This window comes from Oreochromis aureus, linkage group 9 (genome assembly GCF_013358895.1).
Source record: "Oreochromis aureus strain Israel breed Guangdong linkage group 9, ZZ_aureus, whole genome shotgun sequence".
NCBI classification, from domain to species: Eukaryota; Metazoa; Chordata; class Actinopteri; order Cichliformes; family Cichlidae; genus Oreochromis; species Oreochromis aureus.
This window is the reverse complement of record NC_052950.1, coordinates 30,805,633-30,826,479: the sequence shown is the minus strand read 5'-3', so window position 1 is coordinate 30,826,479 and position 20,847 is coordinate 30,805,633. Positions and strand designations below refer to the sequence as shown.

General features: G+C 39.7%; 2 protein-coding genes across 2 annotated transcripts; both read right to left on the bottom strand.

Moving 5' to 3' along the window:
* Positions 1 to 936: 936 nt before the first annotated feature.
* Positions 937 to 3,227, bottom strand: LOC116321894 (eotaxin-like). Its single transcript, XM_039617187.1, has 4 exons — positions 3,077 to 3,227; positions 1,447 to 1,573; positions 1,318 to 1,376; positions 937 to 1,224 (listed from the first exon to the last, which is right to left on the bottom strand). Exons 1-4 carry the CDS (start codon positions 3,144 to 3,146, stop codon positions 1,199 to 1,201), a joined length of 282 nt encoding a protein of 93 aa, XP_039473121.1. The 5' UTR covers positions 3,147 to 3,227; the 3' UTR covers positions 937 to 1,198.
* Positions 3,228 to 11,597: 8,370 nt separating this feature from the next.
* LOC120441964 (C-C motif chemokine 3-like) lies at positions 11,598 to 14,136 on the bottom strand. Its single transcript, XM_039617608.1, has 4 exons — positions 14,008 to 14,136; positions 12,026 to 12,152; positions 11,891 to 11,949; positions 11,598 to 11,801 (listed from the first exon to the last, which is right to left on the bottom strand). Exons 1-4 carry the CDS (start codon positions 14,123 to 14,125, stop codon positions 11,770 to 11,772), a joined length of 336 nt encoding a protein of 111 aa, XP_039473542.1. The 5' UTR covers positions 14,126 to 14,136; the 3' UTR covers positions 11,598 to 11,769.
* Positions 14,137 to 20,847: the final 6,711 nt, after the last annotated feature.

Sequence of the window (20,847 nt, the reverse complement as noted above, 5' to 3'; positions counted from 1 at the left end):
GGGGGCTAGCTGAGGAAATGTATCTCTCTCTGCGTCTCTGTCTGTCCCTCACTCCATGTTATGTCTTACTGTTTGCTAAAATTCTAAAATTCTGCTTCTTTTTCTTATATAGAGATATCTCAGGGATAAAACATGCAGTTAAACAACTTTACACTGACAGAAAGGAGAGTTTCACTGGCCCGGCCCACTTCAGATGAAAGTGGACAATATGTGGCCCAAATTTAATATGACTTTGGGTTACATTGTTGCCAATGCAACAACTTTTTCTACAAATCACCTGTGGATTCTTTCTTTCTTGGAAACCTTTGGGCTGTAACAGCCCTCAGTTTAAATGTTTGAACACCTGATCTTAAACATGAGGCCCGGAGGCCAAATCTGCAAAACAAAAATTCCAGGTCTTCTGACCATGGCTGTTCATGCTACATCAAAGTAATTAAGAAACAGACAAACATTTAAAGAAAATACTACTATAGAAGTTTCTTTTTCACAATAGGTCCACAGGAATAAAAAAGGAGAAAAAAAACAAGATATTTTTTGTGAATTAACAAAATTTTCTGTCTGGAGAGTTGTGCTGATACATTTTATTGATTAACTAAAGGAGTATTTCTTTAACATACTGGCAAACTGAGATGAAGTTTATCATTGTGCTTTTTCATATAATAAGATTTCTTGAGGATTAATTTGTCATTAAACGTCTTTAGACTGACAGAAAAGGGAGTTTCACTGGTCCGACCCACTTATGTTCATCGTGGGCTGCATGAACTTGGGTAAAAGATAAAGTTTTATAAAAAACCTGGACAGTCTACTCAGCGAGCATCCTCAGTTAAAACACTAGTGAAATGCAATAGGGGATTCAAACAACAGCAAGAAATATTTGCTCAATAATACAAAAGTTTATTTTTATATTGTTTTCACAGCCACATTGTGCTTCACATAAACACATAATGCACAGAAAGAGATTCACAAATATGCAAAACACACACACAAAAAAAGACAAATAAAACCTGAACTCCAATGATCAATTAAAAAACAATGAAGTCAAGAGCATGAATAAAATACAGGGTTACTCCACAGGTAAGAGTAAAAATTAATCTACAAATGCAAAAAAAGTTTCAAGACAGACTGAGAAAGCGCTCTGGTTTGAATAAGCCTTTAATGGTGATGGAAATACTGGAAATACTGATGCAGCAGACAGGCTTCACTCCTTCCTCATTTTGGCAGTGACTAGAGAGGAAAAACAGACAAGCAGGAGCTTCAGTTCTTCTCTGTAAATACTTTGCATTTTTTTCTGTGTGTGTTTCTTTTAACATGACTTACGATCTTTGACCCACTGAGCGTCTGGATCAGCACAAAGTTGTCCATATTCTGTGTTGAATCTGGAAATAAAAGACAGAAGATTATAGAGATTGTATGTGTTTGTATGTAGGACAACGTGTGCTGACTTACAGTATAGCCTTCACACAGGGTGGTCTTGCAGGCAGCTCATGATATGTTTCCCCCACCACCTCAGGGCTCATATCGATTGTGGTGACTGCAGGGCAGCACGGGTGTTTCTTTCCAGGACGAGCTGAATCTGAGAGGTAAGAGGTTAAAAACTAATTTAATAGACCTGAAAAAGTCTGATTAGAAGGAAAACCAAAGTTATGAAACTCCTTACATCACAAAACAAATGTTAAATGTTAATTTAATGTTAAAATTATCTGATAGTGAGCGAACCTTTTTTTGTGCCTCACTCTGTAAAAACTTTACACTTTGACAGAAAATGAATGCCACTGCGAGGTAAAAAACTATATGAAAACTAATAAACCTTGTTTCTGTCATTTAATGTCTGATAAAAACAGTGTATGAACACATTTTTCTGAGGTTGTGAATCAAATATTCTCAATACTTTCTCTTTATATATATATTTCTATTATTTTTATAATAGAGGGTATGTGATCATTTCCTTTGTGTTTGTTTCTTGAATCCCTGAGAAAGTTTCCATAAATACATTTTAACAGAGGTCTCAGATTGTTCTGGCCGTTAATTTTTTTTCGGTAGAGCATGTCAATTTCCTTTCCAGAGGAAAATGAGAAAACACATTAAGCTAAATTTGCTAGCAATGGTTATGATATCAATAAACATGACTATCCAGAGTCTAGGCTGTTAGAGGCTTCCCATGATGCACTCAGTGTTTCTTCTTCACTCACTTTTTTTAATACTTATTATGTGTTTAAACATAATTTTCCATTTAATAACATGTTTTTATGAATCTCTGGATCTCTTTCAGAGAATGTTTGTTGTTTGTTTGTTCTACCCCTCAGCCCAATAGGTCCCTAAAGATGGTTGCCCCTCCCCGAACCTGGTTCTGCTGGAGCTTACTCCCTTCCCATGGTTGCTTCCTCATGAGGAGTCATTTGATTTTCTCCGTAATATTGTATCTTTACTTCACAATTTAAAGCACCTTGAGGTGACTAGTGCTATGATTTGATATTATATGAATAAAACTGGATTATATAGAAAGTTAATATTATTTAATCATAAAAGACAGAATTAAGATGTGCAGGTAGCTGAATGTTAAACAGAATTATCTCATAGTAACATATCATGTTATACTCTCTGTCTCTGTATCACTCTTATTTCCTGCAGATAATATTGTCACACTTAACCAATGAGCCAAAAGGTATGCACCCCTCGCAGAAAAAAACCCCCCATGAAAACTAAACGGCATTAAGATCTGGCTACAGAATTAGCGTGAAAGAAACCATTGCACACTGTGCAACCATAGTAAGTTTGGAGTTATGACAGTCAAAAGGGTGATGCAAATGATGCCGAGCATGCAATGCACCATGAAACATAATTGGGTAATGTCACTGGAAATAAAATATATATAGTTTCATTATTTTTAATATTAACCAATCAACCAGAATGCGACTGAGTCCTTACAGAGCACTCATACCCAATAAACCCCCAAAAGTAGCAACTGTTCCCCTTCATCAAAAATAGCTAGAAGCCATTGTTGGAAAAAGTAATGCTGTGATCAGTTTTATGTATTTTATTCTTTTTGTTTTCCTTAAGAAAGTGAGAGCATAGTTACCTTCAGAGGAGTGGCAGCACACACACACCGAGAGCAGGAGGAGAGTGATGGAGAGGATCTTCAGAGACATTTTCACCGGTGGTCTGGCTCGCTGATCAGGTAGAAACTATATGAGTTGATTCGGGTTTGGTTATTTATTGGTAAGTGCAGGAACATTCACAGGCACAACTGATGACGTGTTTTAACAGGTCTTTGTGAGTGCTTGGTGTGACATATCAGCCCTCCGCCCCTTATCAGGGAGATCTGAGTGTTTCAAACCACCAACAGCTCTCTCGCAGCTTCCAGAGAAACACATACAGAAAGGTTACAGACACTTTAATATAGTGTACAAAATAACTGATACCAACAGTTTGTGTATCAATTAACATTTGTCACAAATGATGGATCTAATTCACCCGTTGATTATTGTTTTTCCATTTTGACTAACTATGACCGTTTATCTCTTGCAATTGTGCATCAGGCCTCAAGTGAAAAATATTAGTGAGTCATGATGCCTCTTAACGATCCTGATGCACATCTATTCACATTTGCATGATTTGTTAATGTTTGGCTGCTTATTTTTCATCCATAAATCCCCACAACTTAAACTTTTGTTTGTAATTTAAGCCATTAAACTCCCACTGAAAACTAGCAGCAGTGAGACGCTCTCATTATTTATTTCATTTCGGTGCATTTTTGGCAGATGATCAGGTAACTTTCACACTCTGCTCTGGAGGAAGTGTGTGACAGAAAGGTATTTGTGTCGACTGTGTTAATCTTCCAACACACACACATGTAAAGGTCAAATTCTTTTGACAGCGCTCTCATTTCTTTCATTTTGGCCTAAATTTGAGGACATGGCTTTTTTGGGGTGTACGGGTTCATTTCCCTGTTGCATGATCCAATTCAGGGCAACCATTAACTGTCAAACAGATGGCCTCAGATTTGACCGTAGAATACTTCAGTATACAGAGGAGGTCATGGTTGATTCAATAAATGGAAGGGATCCTGGTCGTGTGGCTGCAAAGCGAGCTCAAATCACCCCTCCACTGTGATTGACAGTTGAGGTGTTTGTGCTGTATTTGGTTTTCACCAAACGTGGTGTTGTGTATTATCACCAAACATCCCCACTTTGGTCTCGTTTGACCAAATGACATTCTTCCTGGAATCTTTTAGTTGCTTATACTAAAAGATTACAGCATTTTTTCAATAATGCTGTAATGTAACCCGTTAATGTACTAAATTCAGTAATTATATTACAGTTACAATTATATTGATTTATATGCAGCTATCAGCATACAAAATGCTTTTTTCTTCCTGTTCACTTGCGCTACAATCACCTGATTACAGTTTGTGTGTGGGAAGAGGAACATGGTGGTGCAGTACAGTGATACAGCTTTTGAGGAATACAGACATGGACATTACTTTTATTTTTATCACACAAAAGCACACGAGTATGATGGAAAAGTGCAAACTGCATTCAGTAGAGAAAAACTGCATTATATTGCTAACATAACTTAGCCTCTTTGCAAGCATCTGCACAGACAGCATGCTAATACAAAGCTAGCTAAGAAGCTGAGAGCATGCTAGCCGCTGGTATTCAACAGGTAACAAAGGCAGTGATGAACAGTCAGTCGTGCAGCTCTGGGTTTTGCCTGTTCATACTCCTAGAAGTAACTTAACTTTTTGTTGTCAGCTTTGGTTTCATAAGTAAAAAAACAAACAATGCTATGTGAGTCCTCATCAGGGTAGGGATTGGTGCTGGTGTGTGGAACTGTAGCCTAAGTTAGGTTTATATTGTTAACTGGTAATTAAGTGAAACCTGGTTTTATTACCTTATATATTATCCATCCATCCATTCACTTCCGCTTATCCTTTTCAGGGTCGCGGGGTGTGCTGGAGCCTATCCCAACTGTCATAGGGCAAGAGGCGGGGTACACCCTGGACAGGTCGCCAGTCTGTCGCAGGGCCAACACACAGGGACAAACAACCATTCGCACTCACATTCACACCTAGTGACAATTTGGATTTTCCAATTAACCTATCCCCATAAGTTGCATGTCTTTGGACGGTGGGAGGAAGCCGGAGTACCCGGAGAGAACCCACGCAAACACGGGGAGAACATGCAAACTCCACACAGAAAGACCCCGGCCTGATGTTGGAATTGAACTCAGGACCTTCTTGCTGTGCAGCAACAGTGCTAACCACCGTGCCACCGTGGTTATATATTACTGCTTCATATAAATCTTTGTGACTTTTTATTATCTGGAATAATCAGAGGTTGTTTAAAGTCACATTTCCTGGGGTGCAGTTTCCCTGGTAGTGGTATTGCTTTCTTTCCCATTTTCTCATTTTTCTTTCAGCAAGATGAATGTTTCGTGCACATACCTGCCTTAAAAGTCACTCAACATAATCAGTCTAAATGATTGTGAAACTTGCTTTGTGCCATTCCCCTTTCTTCTTTGCTTGTTCTCACAAACCTTTATGCACTTTTTGCTTAAGTTGCATTCTTTATCTGATATGGTAATACATATTTCTGTTTATGTTACTTCCTGTTTAAACTACACTTCAAGAAACAGTCAAACCAAAGATAAGACAGCCACAAAAGCTTATTTCCTGTTTATTTAGTAGGAAATAGGTTTGTAAGAGACATGTTTCTTAATTTGATGGTCTGAGCATCTAACTCCCCAGTACGACTGCTTTCTTTCTTTCAAAAGTCTTTTTATTAGACAAAGGTTTCAATGTAATGTATACAATAACACAAAATGCTTCAGAATTTTCACAATTTCAATCTTGTCCCCACCCTGACCCTTAAAACAACAAATAATTGGCAGCCTGCTGCCCAACTAAACCAAAAACACAGAGAAAAAAACCCCAAAAAACAAAACCAAAAACAACAACAAACAGACTCATAAAAGAAAAGAAAGAAGAAAAAAATAAGGGGGGGGTCCTTGGACTACTCAGTAACAGTAGTTGTGGGCCTTTCAAAGGAGTCCAGAAAGGGGGTCCACAGTTTAAAATTTTAATTTTTAGAACCACAAGCTGTATATCTAATTTTTTCTAAATCCATGCAGGACATTATATCTTTTAGCCATTGTGTGTGTGAGGGGGGAGAAGAGTCTTTTCACTTCAGCAATATAGCTTGCCTGGCCAGCAGTAATGAAAAGTTTAATGTTCTGAGTCTGGAGTTGGACAGATTCAAATTCTGGACCGCACCAAACATAGCACAGAGTGGCTCTGGTTCAATTTGATGCTGCAGGACATCAGACAGCGTATGGAAAACAGATTTCCAAAGGGTGGACAACAAAGGACAGGACCAGTACATATGAAACAATGTACCAGGAGCACCCCCACACCTTATACAGGCTGGGTCCACCCCTGGGTATATGTGTGCCAGCCTATCCCTGGACCAATGCCCCCGATGAACTATCTTAAATTGGATAAGTGTATGTCGAGCACACATTGATATATTGTGAACCTGGCCAAGGATAGAGTCCCACAGTTCATCCGTAATATGAAAGGTAAGGTCCTCGTCCCATTTAGATTTGATAGCAGCTACTGAAGAGCATTGTAAATTGGACATTAAACTGTACAAGGCTGATATTATGCCCCTTGAGGTTGGGTTGACCATTAAAAAATCATCTGCTGGATTGTATGGAGGTATCTGGGGGAATTCTGCTGTCACACTCTGCACGTAGTGTCTGGCCTGTAAGAAACGAAAAAACTGAGCTGCAGCTATGCCAAATTTGGTGGATATTTGAGAGAAACTTGCAAATTGTCCATCTTCATATAAGTCTGCAAAGGATTTTAGGCCCTTTCTATGCCAGATATGAAAAGCATTATCTGCCATTGAGGGAACAAATAGGTGGTTTGCTGCAACTGGGCTTTGAAGTGAGAAAGCCTGGAAACCCAGACTCTTCCTAAACTGAGACCAGATTCTAAGAGACTGCTGGACAACTCCATTGTTACTGAGTAGAGGCAATGCCAAAGGGAGTGATGAACTTAAAGTTGCAGGTAGAGAAATTTTCCCACTTGAATATGACTCCATGGCAACCCAAACTGGTGGTGACGGTTAGAGATGGTAGTGTCTCCAATACAACAAACACCTGATATTGGCGGCCCAATAATAGTACTGGAAATTAGGGAGGCCTAAACCTCCAACCGGCTTGGGCCTTTGAAGAATAGATTTCTTCAATTTGGGAGGTTTACCATTCCAAATAAATGAAGTGATTAGTGAGTCTAGAGATTTAAAAAAGGATTTTGGAATCAGGATAGGGAGGCATTGAAAAACATATAAGAATTTTGGAAGTAGCATCATTTTCACTGAGTTAATCCTACCTATTAAAGATAAGGATAATGGGGACCATCTGGACAGCATGTGCTTGCACTGTTCCAACAGGGGGAGGAGATTCTTCTTAAACAAACAATTAAATTGCTTTGTGACACATATCCCAAGGTAATCAAAGTGATCTGTGACTATTTTAAAGGGAACATTTACCAAATCCAGATTTCAAGCCCTCTCATTGATCAAAAACAATTCACTCTTATTCATATTAATTTTGTATCCAGAGAGCTGACTAAAACCATTCAGTATATTAAGTACAGTGGGTAAGGAGGTAAGCGGGTTGGAAAGAAATAGAAGAAGGTCATCGGCATACAGTGAAACTCTATGCTCAATCCCCCCCCTCCATATGCCTTTTATGTCCCCACTACCACGGACTGCAATTGCTAATGGTTCAGTTGCAAGGGCAAAAAGCAAAGGGCTTAAAGGGCAGCCCTGTCTCCTTCCGTGGTGGAGCCTAAAATGGTCAGAGTAGTGACAGTTAGGCTACGTTCACACTGCAGGTCTTAATGCTCAATTCCGATTTTTTGATCAAATCCGATTTTTTTGTCTGCTTGTTCACACTACAAATAAAATGCGACAGCAAACGCGCTCTAGTGTGAATGCTCAAAGCGGCCCGCATGCGCAAAAGAAGACGTCACAGACAACGCGCTCTGTTTAGACCCAGAGCAAACAATATTGTTTGACTGATGGCCCATAATATAAAGACTTCGGACTTTACGTTTCCCAACTTTTGCTTTAAGTTATTTTGTTATTTACATAATAATGTAGATAATCTAATAGTTATCCTTATTGCTGTTTTGGAGGAGCGGTGCTTCAAAGGATAGTTGCAGATTTCTGTCAGAATCTGCAGATTATACAGTACAAATAAAATGTTCACATTTCTCCAACGTTGTCTTCCCAACAGTTTCACTGACATCTACACAGGAAGCGTTCGCGATGTCTTCTCGGGTGCTTCTCGGGCGCTGATAATTGGCGTCTGTCTTGTGTCAGTGACGTAAAAGACGGATTTAATGCGACATGACCGTTCAAACAGCAGTCGCTTTCTAAAAAATCGGATATGTATCGGATTCAGTACCACATATGAAAGTGACCCAGATCAGATTTGAAAATATCGGATTTGTGCCGTTCACACTGTCATACCATGATCGGATATGGGTCGCATAGGGTCAAAAAAATCGGATTTGATGCGCTTTCGCCTGCAGTGTGAATGTAGCCTTAGTTAGCACTGAAGCCGTGGAGCTTGCGTAAAGAGGTTTGATCCATGAACAAAATAAGGGGCCCATTCCAAACCTTTCTAAAGTAAAAAACAAATATTCCCACTCCACCCTATCAAATGCTTTTTCCGCGTCCATAGCAATAAGGCATTCAGGCACAACATGGCTGGGGGCATAGATAATATTAAAAAGTCGCCGTATGTTAAAGAAGGGGTGCCGATTTTTTATAAAGCCAGTTTGGTCGGGAGAGATTATAGCAAGAAGAATTTTTTCCAGCCTGTGCGCCAATAGCTTAGACAGAATTTTAACATCCGTGTTTAACAGAGATATAGGCCTATAAGAAGCACAGTCAGTCGGGTGTACGACTGCTAAATGACAGATTAATTTTAATATTTCTATAAGTATATTTGTGATTAATACAAACATTTACTTAAGAACTCTCAAGTGAAAGTAATTTGTTGCTCTACTTCTTACTTTACTTTTATTGTAAAATGTCCCTTAAACGCATATCATATAATTAGCATTTAACTTATAAGCCTAAGGCTACAGTCCCACATACCAACATAAATTGATATCTTAATAAAGACACACATATTTACTTTTCTGAGGTTTCCTGACAAACAGGAGTTCAAATGGAGAAAATCCCATGAAAGCCAGGGACACCTCCTGCACTGCAAACAAAAGAGGTACAGCCAGCGACCCCAGTGGCATCGATCGTCTTGAATTAATGTATGAATCATTGACTTCAAGGTCTTTTTCAGCTCCACTAGCCCATCAATCTCAGCATAGTATACACTAGTACCATTAGATTTAATGTACCTCCTTTAGTGGTCAGATGAATGGTCAGTCAGTATCTCTACATGCTATTTTGTTCAGGGTATTGTGTATGATCCACTAAAACAAAACAATAGCCCTATAAATGCCAGTGAAAAGGCCCAATGAGGTTCATGCCAATACACTCAAGCAGGACCTCCATTAATGGTACACAAAGGCCCTTTGGAATGGCCATTTGGTTTACTAACTGGTATCCAGGCTGGATGCACAGCTCTGACACCCATCTCCCGGAATGCCTGGCCAATACAATTGACCTATAACTTTATCCAGAGTTTTCTCATATCCTCTGTGACCAGTTATCAGGTTATAATGAGTTGCATGGAAGATTAATTCCCAGTGGGTTTTAGGCTCCAAAAACTGTGTGTTTCTCTGCAGTGCGAGTGTAACGCCTCACTCTGTATAATCTATCCTTCATTACAAAATGGGAGTATGGCTATGCTGCATTAGGGCTGGTGCTACTTGGACAACCTGGCATTACTGGTGAACACAGCATAAAAACCACCCTAACTATTGTGAGCATATCCCCAAGCATTGTCCCACCAGTTTATTAAACCCACACCAGTCCATCTCAGGACCTCTATGGGGCAAACTTAACTCAAATAAAAGTGCATAATACTGGATTATTGAGCTCAACTGAAAACACCAAGGGAATCCAATTCTGGGAATGTATCAGGAGATATTGTGTGAGTCTGGTGTGGATTCAAACAAGCAGCAAGAACCTCCAAAAGTTGAATCTGTTCATCTGGACGTAGCGTTTTGTGGGAGAAACGTTTCGTCACTCATCCAAGTGACTTCTTCAGTCTCAGCTGACTGCAGGTTTCCCCAAACCTTATAAACAGTACATTTGCATAACATGTACTGTTAACATGCTGCATAAGTGGACCACGACCTGCTGATCTCCCGCTTACATCACTGTGTGGGAATTTCTGATTTGGCATTGTCATGGGTAAAATCATATCTTTCCGAAAGGAGTTTTTGTGTCAAACTGGGACTGGCCACTTCCTCTGTGGCCCCTCTGCTTTGGGGTGTGCCCCAGGGATCTATCCTTGGGCCATTATTTTTCTCGCTGTACTTACTCCCCCTTGGTGCGATTTTTCGTAAACATGGAGTGTCATTTCATTTGTATGCAGATGACTGTCAGCTTTATTTACCTTTTAGTCATTTGGATACCTCCCCATGTCAATCATTGCTTGACTGTCTTAGTGATATAAAATTATGGATGGCAAATAATTTTTTGAATTTTAATGATCGCAAAACGGAAGCAATTTTATATGGCCCGCATCGCTCTACTGATACCCCAGATGTTGATTTTGGTGATTTGACCTCTCATCTGAAAAGTTCAATCACTAATCTTGGTGTTAAACTTGATTCCGCGCTTACTTTTGAAGGTCATGTAAATGGGGTGGTAAAATCTGCTTTTTATCACCTCAGACGCCTATCGAAGGTTAAGCCTTTCCTTTCCAAACCCAATTTGGAAACTCTTATTCATGCTTTTATCACCACACGTCTGGACTATTGTAATTCCCTTTTAATAGGGGCCGGGTCGGGCACCTTGTCACGCCTGCAGTTAGTGCAAAATGCTGCGGCACGATTTTTAACCGGTAGTAGGAAATTCGATCACATCACTCCGGTTCTGGCTTCTTTGCATTGGCTTCCCATTGAATTTAGGGTTCGTTTTAAAGTCCTTTTATTGGTTTTTAAATCTTTAAATGGTCTGGCCCCTGTTTACTTATCTGATTTGCTGAAACCACATGTTCCTCCTCGCTCGCTCCGTTCAGCTGAGCAGCTGTTGCTGTCGGTTCCTAAGTCGCGGCTGAAATGCAGAGGAGACCGAGCTTTTTCAATTGTGGCTCCGATGCTCTGGAATAACCTTCCCCTTCAAATTAGACTAGCGTCATCAGTGCAGGTCTTTAAGTCCAGATTGAAAACCTATTTTTATTCCCTGGCTTTTAACTCTGTAGGAAACTGACACCTTCTTAATTATTTTATTGTATGTAATGATTTTATCGTATTTTTAAATTGGTAGTTGTTTTAATCTGTGTTGTTCAGCACTTTGGACTGCCTTGTGTGTTCGTAAAGCGCTATACAAATAAACGATGATGATGATGATGATGATAAGCAGCAAGAACAAATTGGTGTTATAATACAAAGGTTTATTTTTATGTTTTTTTTTCCAAAGCCAAAATGTGCTTTGTGTAAACACAATTCATATATGATCAAGAAAAAAGACACAAAGCCAGAACTCGAATTATTGCCTTTAAAGGTGGTGGAAATACTGATGTAGCAGACAGGTAGCAATGCTTCAACACAGGCTTTGTGCTTCACTGCTTCACCTTTGTCATTCTGGCAATGACTGGAGAGGAAAGACAGAGAAAGGAGAGCTTCAGATTTTCTCTGCAAATACTTTTCATGTGTTTCTGTGTCTCTATTTGCATAACTTACAATCCTTGACCCACTGAGCGTTTGGATCAGCACAAAGCGGTCCTTTTTTTGTGTTGAAACTGGAAATAAAAGAGAGAAGGTTATACAGATTGCATGTGTTTATGTTTGTCTGGAGGACAACATGTTTTGACTTACATTATAGCCTTCACACAGCGATTTGATGCAGCCTGCTCACGATACGTTTCCCCCACCACCTCAGTGCTCAAATTGGGTTTGGTGACGGCAGTGCAGCATGGTCGCTTTACTGAAGGATGACGATGAGCTGAGAGGAAGAAGGTTAAAAATTCATTTCTGGATTGAGAAAAGTCTTTATGAAAATCAAAGTGAATGTCAAAGTGACCATTAAACAAATATTAGTCATGTAAGTTAATGGGCCTTTTTTGTTCCCAACTCTGTAACAATCAGTGTTGGGAAGGTTACTTTCAAAATGTAATGTTCCACTACAGATTACAGAATACATGCCCCCAAATGTATTTTGAACCATATTCCGTTACATTACTCAATGAGAGTAACATATTCTGAATATTTTGGATTACTTAATATATTATCATGCTTTTTACAACTACATGAATGTACTATTGCTGTGTGTAGTGTGTAGGGTGGACATTAGGTAAGGCTGCACTTTTTGCAGCGATCTCGTATTCTGCGCGTATATAAAACAGGTCCGCGGCTCCGAACCGAAAAGTAAAGGGACCTCTGGCTAATACGTCGGGTTCCGTGTCAGGCTCGTAGCCAAAAACTAGCTTTACTTTGTTGTCTGTGTCGACTTTGCTAGCGAGAGACAGAGAGAGGCGTTGAAAGGCTGCTCCAATGGAACTTATTGTTTCGGAGGAAAACACGAACACAGTCTACAGTCGAGTCTTAATAGCTTACTTACAACTGGGCTCTTTTTGGCTGCAGCGGTTATTATTATATTTACATGCTTCCATCTCCTGTTTCTGGTCGTTACCCACTTGTGCTTTTCGACTCTCCTTTTTTTCCCTCCCTCACAGACACATAACATGTATGGCAGTCCATTCTCCCTGCAGCACGGATCTTTAGGGCTATGCCTGTAAAACTCTGCCTATTGCCTTCATAGTAAATAGTTTTTTGAAAAATTATTTTAAAAAATATTTCTTCACGTCATTATGCAGGCTGCAAGTAGGGGTGACATGGGCCGTGAGATTGTAATGTATTCCATTACTCCCCAACACTGGTAACAGTTTTACACTTTGAAAACAAATAAGAACGTTTTAGTTTTAGTTTTAAAAATACATTAACAATTGTACCTCAAACTAATTTAAATCAATCGGATTTCACTTACAGATATGAAGGGACAATATTTTCAACATTGTCTATAAACACAAAAAGTGGGCCAACAGAGTCTCTGTAGAAGAAAATTTCATCACTTGGAGTTCATCTTGAGATTCTTTTGGGTAGTTTTTGGGCAGTTATGTGACCCATTTTATTCATTAAATGTTAATTTTAATGGTCGGTGGGATCAAAAGAAAGAAAGAAAAGAAAATCAATAATTTCTGATAAAGACTTTGATCAAAATTAGGTTTTAAACATCTCCTGGAGCATCTTTGTTATTGCAGAGCTCTCCCATAGCTTTCAAAGACAGGCTGAGTGCCATGTTTCTGTCTACTAATGTGTTTGAAAAACAGTGCATAAGTCAAATTTTCTGAGGTTTTGAATCACATATTCTCAATATTCTGGTAATTACTTTTATAACTGAGGCTATGTCACTGTTCACTCAGAAACAGTATCAACATCTGGCTACAGAGTGAATCAGCTTGAAAGAAACCACTGCACACTGTGCTACCATAGTATGTTGGCAGTTATGACAGTCAAAAGGACGATGCAAATGATGCCGAGCATGCAACGCACCATGAAACATAATTGGGTAATGTCACTGGAAATAAAATATGTATAGTTTAAATATCATGATGATTACCAACAAGAATGTGACTGATATAGAGATTAATGGTAAAAGAAACTATGAGAGTCCTTACAGAGCAGTCATTTCCAATAAAACCAAAGAAAGCTAGGAGCCATTTTTGGTAATAGTAATTGGTGTAATCAATTTTATGTACTTTCTCTCTTTTTGTCCTTTAGAAAAGTAAGAGCACAGTTACCTTCAGAGGAGTGGCAGCACACACACATTGAGAGCAGGAGGAAAGTGATGGAGAGGATCTTCACAGACATTTTGGCCGGTGGTCCGATACGCTGATCAGGCTGCAACAAAAAGTTCATCAGTGCTTGGATACTTATTGGTAAGTGCAGGAAGAAGAAGTGACGACGGGTTATTTTAATACGTGTTTATTTGTGTGTGTGCCTGTATCATAATCACACCTCCTCCTCTTAATAGAGATACTGTAATATTTCAAACCGCCAACAGCTCGCTGAAAGCTTTCCGAGAAACAGCCTCATATTAGGACATGCACAGACACGTCTTATGGTGTACAGCCTGATTGATGCCAACAGTGTGTCCATTGTGATTAATGATGAATCTAAACCACCCATTCATCTGAGTAGAATCCTTTTTTCTCCTCCTGTCCCCGATGTGGTGTATTTTCATTGGTTTTCTTAAAACTTGCTACCTATTCTGACCTGTCTTCCCTATGTGATGTTTGTGTAATATACAGTGGCTTGCAAAAGTATTCGGCCCCCTTGAACTTTCCCACATTTTGTGACATTACAGCCACAAACACGAATCAATTTTATTGGAATTCCACGTGAAAGACCAATACAAAGTGGTGTACACGTGAGAAGTGGAATGAAAATCATACATGATTTCAAACATTTTTTACAAATAAATAACTGAAAAGTGGGGTGTGCGTAATTATTCAGCCCCCTGAGTCAATACTTTGTAGAACCACCTTTTGCTGCAATTACAGCTGCCAGTCTTTTAGGGTATGTCTCTACCAGCTTTGCACATCTGGAGACTGAAATCCTTGCTCATTCTTCTTTGCAAAACAGCTCCAGCTCAGTCAGATTAGATGGACAGCGTTTGTGAACAGCAGTTTTCAGATGTTGCCGCAGATTCTCGATTGGATTTAGATCTGGACTTTGACTGGGCCATTCTAACACATGGATATGTTTTGTTTTAAACCATTCCATTGTTGCCCTGGCTTTATGTTTAGGCTCGTTGTCCTGCTGGAAGGTGAACCTCCGCCCCAGTCTCAAGTCTTTTGCAGACTCCAAGAGGTTTTCTTCCAAGATTGCCCTGTATTTGGCTCCATCCATCTTCCCATCAACTCTGACCAGCTTCCCTGTCCCTGCTGAAGAGAAGCACCCCCAGAGCATGATGCTGCCACCACCATATTTGACAGTGGGGATGGTGTGTTCAGAGTGATGTGCAGTGTTAGTTTTCCGCCACACATAGCGTTTTGCATTTTGGCCAGAAAGTTCCATTTTGGTCTCATCTGACCAGAGCACCTTCTTCCACATGTTTGCTGTGTCCCCCACATGGCTTGTGGCAAACTGCAAACGGGACTTCTTATGGTTTTCTGTTAACAATGGCTTTCTTCGTGCCACTCTTCCATAAAGGCCAACTTTGTGCATTGCATGACTAATAGTTGTCCTATGGACAGATTCCCCCACCTGAGCTGTAGATCTCTGCAGCTCGTCCAGAGTCACCATGGGCCTCTTGGCTGCATTTCTGATCAGCGCTCTCCTTGTTCGGCCTGTGAGTTTAGGTGGACGGCCTTGTCTTGGTAGGTTTACAGTTGTGCCATACTCCTTCCATTTCTGAATGATCGCTTGAACAGTGCTCCGTGGGATGTTCAAGGCTTGGGAAATCTTTTTGTAGCCTAAGCCTGCTTTAAATTTCTCAATAACTTTATCCCTGACCTGTCTGGTGTGTTCTTTGGACTTCATGGTGTTGTTGCTCCCAATATTCTCTTAGACAACTTCTGAGGCTGTCACAGGGCAGTTGTGGAACTGTTTTGCAAAGAAGAATGGGCAAGGATTTCAGTCTCTAGATGTGCAAAGCTGGTAGAGACATACCCTAAAAGACTGGCAGCTGTAATTGCAGCAAAAGGTGGTTCTACAAAGTATTGACTCAGGGGGCTGAATAATTACGCACACCCCACTTTTCAGTTATTTATTTGTAAAAAATGTTTGGAATCATGTATGATTTTTGTTCCACTTCTCACGTGTACACCACTTTGTATTGGTCTTTCACGTGGAATTCCAATAAAATTGATTCATGTTTGTGGCTGTAATGTGACAAAATGTGGAAAAGTTCAAGGGGGCCGAATACTTTTGCAAGCCACTGTATGTATGGTCAGAAGCGGTCCATTTTCACTGCAGGCAATTCCAAGTGACAAATAAAGGCTTCATTCATTTTTGTTCTTCTGTCTTGAATGACAGTGACTGTTCATCTCTTGCAGTTACACAGACGACTAAACAAAACCACACAGTCATTCTTGTCAGTCAGGCTGCAAGTGAAAATAAAAGTACTCATGATGCTCCCTTAGTGATCCTGATGCATGATTAACTGACTTTTTGGCTGCCTTTTTTTCATCTCTAAATCCCCACAACTTAATTTTTTGCTTGAAAATTAAGCCATTAAATTCAGTTGTCTAAGGTTTCTTGTTTGCATCAAGCTGTTTTACCACTGAAAACTAGGAAGAACTCACTTTTAAAATTAAACAGTAAAACCATATCACTGTTTCATTTAGTTGTACTTTTGGCAGATGATCAGATAACTTTCACACTCTGCTCTGGAGGAAATGTGTCATACAAATGTAATTGTGTTGACTGTGTTAATCATACAATACAGAAATGCAATGATCAAAAATTTGTGACACAGACTAAATACCCACAGAAAAAATGGTCTGGGTAAGCACTGCTAATTTCCCCCCTTCATAGCTCCATTGGCCGCCCCTTTTGCTTTTATTTAGGTTCATATTTTGGGGCATGGGATGCTTGAGATCATTTTCCTGTTGCATAACCTAATTTGGGCCAAAGTTTAGCTGTCAGAAAGATGGCCTCACATTTGACTCTAGTTAACGCTGCCTGATTCAATGACTGCAAGGTGCCCAGATACTGTGACTGCAAAACAAGCTCATGTCATCACCTCACCATGCTGGACAGTTAGCATGAGGTGCAAGGCATCTTTGAGGTCTCCTCACCACACCACTGTCTTCAACAGCAGTATGCTACTAACAAAACTTTGGCTGTTTGCAACCATCTGCACAGACAGCAAACTAACGACAATCTAGTCAAGAAGCAAGTGTTATGTTAAAGCTGAGTAAATGCTAACCCCAGCCCAGCAGCAGCCTGAACTTCAACAGGTAACAAAAGCAGCGATGAGCAGTCAGGCAGCAGCCTCTGTCTCTACATATCCATCTTTCACTGCTTCTACCACTGTGGCACTGTCACTTTAAAGTCTCTCAGTGCTGGTTTTCATCTTCTTGTTGTCATCTTTGTGTTCATTAGTAAAAGCTAAAAGTTTATATGTTTGTATTAATAAGGTGAGGATTTTTTTCACTGTGTGAGTCTGTAGCCTAAGGTTTTTATTGTTTGTTGGTAATTATGAGACAGTGCATTTCAGGTAACAGATAAAGTGTATTGAGAAAGTAATGTAATGAGTAGTGTAACAAATTACTTTCTCAGAACAGTAATTAATTTACATACAGCATTAAGAAAAGTAAAACATTGCTTTCACTATGACCTCAACACTAGAAACAAGCGTAAAGGACACAACGTTGGTCTGCAGTGGAGTAATGTGTTGTTTGCAAACAAACTACTTCCCTGTGCCGTCAGGGAGACCAAATCTTCAGCCAGTTCTGCTGAGAATCCATGCAGGCAGGGACTTAAATGTAGTTTGATGGGCGCACCACGTGGTCAGTCACATGCAAAGACAGACTAGAATCATACTATAACGTCAAAGAAGGAAGGGGGGGATGATGCTCTGAAGAAAGCGAGTGTTGTGGTACAGGCATGTTGATAAAAAGTGAATAAATAAGGGATAAGGGTGCAGCGTCTGATTTAAATGATGCATGAGACTGCAAAGCTGATTCCAGAACTGTAAATGAGGAGCTAGCTAAAAAAAAATCCCCACTTTCATCTTATCCATTTTCCATTGGAGAGGACAAAAGACTTTTATCCAGGCCTTAAATCCTCCCTAGTATTAGTACATGCATAAAAGGCTGTAACTCTTCACTGTAGATAATCTCCCCACGTGGCCCACAGCTCAGCGAGAGGAAGGCTCAGTGTACCTGTCTACATAATCTTAATAATTGTAAAACGTGTTTTATCCCATTCCTCCTCTGTGAATACTTTATTTGGTTACTCCTGTTTAATTTTTCTGCACTTTTCGTTAAGTTCGCTTCCTTCATTTGACATGGTAGTACGAAGGTACATTTATCTTACTTTCTGTCTTAACCAAACTTAGAAAGCTTCTAGGTAAAGGAAAGATAATATAGCAGCAATAGTTTATTTTCTGTTTTTTTTTTTTTTACTATTTGAGTGTAGGAAGTTGGTTTGTGAGAAATATCTTTTTGAATTTGATGGTGTGATGGGGTGACTGCTTAATGAATGAGTGGTTGGAAAGTTTCTTTCGGCACATTTTGTATGATTACAAATTTCCCTGCCGTGGGATCAATAAACTCTTATCTTATATCTCATATCTCATAATATAAACAGGGAGTGCAGAATTATTAGGCAAATGAGTATTTTGTCCACATCATCCTCTTCATGCATGTTGTCTTACTCCAAGCTGTATAGGCTTGAAAGCCTACTACCAATTAAGCATATTAGGTGATGTGCATCTCTGTAATGAGAAGGGGTGTGGTCTAATGACATCAACACCCTATATCAGGTGTGCATAATTATTAGGCAACTTCCTTTCCTTTGGCAAAATGGGTCAAAAGAAGGACTTGAGATATCTTGCAGAGGGATGCAGCAGTCTTAAAATTGCAAAGCTTCTGAAGCGTGATCATCGAACAATCAAGCGTTTCATTCAAAATAGTCGACAGGGTTGCAAGAAGCGTGTGGAAAAACCAAGGCGCAAAATAACTGCCCATGAACTGAGAAAAGTCAAGCGTGCAGCTGCCAAGATGCCACTTGCCACCAGTTTGGCCATATTTCAGAGCTGCAACATCACTGAAGTGCCCAAAAGCACAAGGTGTGCAATACTCAGAGACATGGCCAAGGTAAGAAAGGCTGAAAGACGACCACCACTGAACAAGACACACAAGCTGAAACGTCAAGACTGGGCCAAGAAATATCTCAAGACTGATTTTTCTAAGGTTTTATGGACTGATGAAATGAGAGTGAGTCTTGATGGGCCAGATGGATGGGCCCGTGGCTGGATTGGTAAAGGGCAGAGAGCTCCAGTCCGACTCAGACGCCAGGAAAGTGAAGGTGGAGTACTGGTTTGGGCTGGTATCATCAAAGATGAGCTTGTGGGGCCTTTTCAGGTTGAGGATGGAGTCAAGCTCAACTCCCAGTCCTACTGCCAGTTTCTGGAAGACACCTTCTTCAAGCAGTGGTACAGGAAGAAGTCTGCATCCTTCAAGAAAAACATGATTTTCATGCAGGACAATGCTCCATCACATGCGTCCAAGTACTCCACAGCGTGGCTGGCAAGAAAGGGTATAAAAGAAGAAAAACTAATGACATGGCCTCCTTGTTCACCTGATCTGAACCCCATTGAGAACCTGTGGTCCATCATCAAATGTGAGATTTACAAGGAGGGAAAACAGTACACCTCTCTGAACAGTGTCTGGGAGGCTGTGGTTGCTGCTGCACGCAATGTTGATGGTGAACAGATCAAAACACTGACAGAATCCATGGATGGCAGGCTTTTGAGTGTCCTTGCAAAGAAAGGTGGCTATATTGGTCGCTGATTTGTTTTTGTTTTGTTTTGAATGTCAGAAATGTATATTTGTGAATGTGGAGATGTTATATTGGTTTTACTGGTAAAATAAATAATTGAAATGGGTATATATTTGTTTTTTGTTAAGTTGCCTAATAATTATGCACAGTAATAGTCACCTGCACACACAGATATCCCCTAAAATAGCTAAAACTAAAACTACTTCCAAAAACATTCAGCTTTGATATTAATGAGTTTTTGGGTTCATTGAGAACATGGTTGTTGTTCAATAATAAAATTATTCCTCAAAAATACAACTTGCCTAATAATTCTGCACTCCCTGTATGATAAATCAATAGGAAACTTAAATACGTTTTCCAACAAATTATGATTGTGATTAGGGCTGCGTTGTCTATGTATCACTTTTACATAAGTAGATTTAAAGGATAACTATTGCCAAAATGCAACCTGGGCTGTTTTTTGTTTTTTTACTGTATCGATTTTGATGCGCTCAAATTTATGCCCCGCCCCCTAGTAGTATTCCCATTCACTGGCTATTGACCACAAAACAAAATCACGGTCAATCTCAAAAACGGCTCGTTTGTCGTAATTATGCTTTTAGATATGTTTGTCTCATTTACAGTAAAAAAAAACAAACAAAAAAAAACAGCCCAGGTTGCATTTTGACAATAGCTATCCTTTAAGAACTGTATATTTTACACTTAAGAAATCATTTATCATTAGATCTGTTTTTGGCAGCACGTTTTGTTCATTTCTGTGCATTTTGCTCAAGCACTGATCAAACTTTGTTCATTTTTGCTGCAGAGGGATCCTGCCAGTCCAAAGTGAACTCCTGATGGACATTGAAGTACTCCTGCAGAGCTTGTATCTTCGACACCATGCGCATTAGAAACTCCACTGAGTCCTTTCCTTCACCAAGGCAGGACCCAGTGACTCATTACTGTTGATAGGTCAGGGGCAGGTAATATTTTGTTTCATGTTTATTCATTCCTCCATGGATTACCAGCCATATATATGGACACATGCTGTATTCTCAAGATCTATGCTGTTTTGTAGGAATAGAGAAAATGATATGTTTAGTCTGTTTTCAAATGGTATGTCAAATTTTCTCATTGTTTATCAGTAA

Bases quoted from the DNA above. Each gene is read 5' to 3' on its own strand.
- LOC120441964 (XM_039617608.1), bottom strand. From the start codon at position 14,125: ATGAACTTTTTGTTGCAGCCTGATCAGCGTATCGGACCACCGGCCAAA. The intron at 12,153-14,007 runs GTAACTGTGCTC...TCTTCCTCTCAG, and splicing joins GTGCTGCCACTCCTCTGAAG to CTCATCGTCATCCTTCAGTA. The intron at 11,950-12,025 runs GTAAGTCAAAAC...TTTTATTTCCAG, and splicing joins CGCTGTGTGAAGGCTATAAT to TTTCAACACAAAAAAAGGAC.
- LOC116321894 (XM_039617187.1), bottom strand. From the start codon at position 3,146: ATGTCTCTGAAGATCCTCTCCATCACTCTCCTCCTGCTCTCGGTGTGT. The intron at 1,574-3,076 runs GTAACTATGCTC...CTTACCTCTCAG, and splicing joins GTGCTGCCACTCCTCTGAAG to ATTCAGCTCGTCCTGGAAAG. The intron at 1,377-1,446 runs GTAAGTCAGCAC...TTTTATTTCCAG, and splicing joins CCCTGTGTGAAGGCTATACT to ATTCAACACAGAATATGGAC.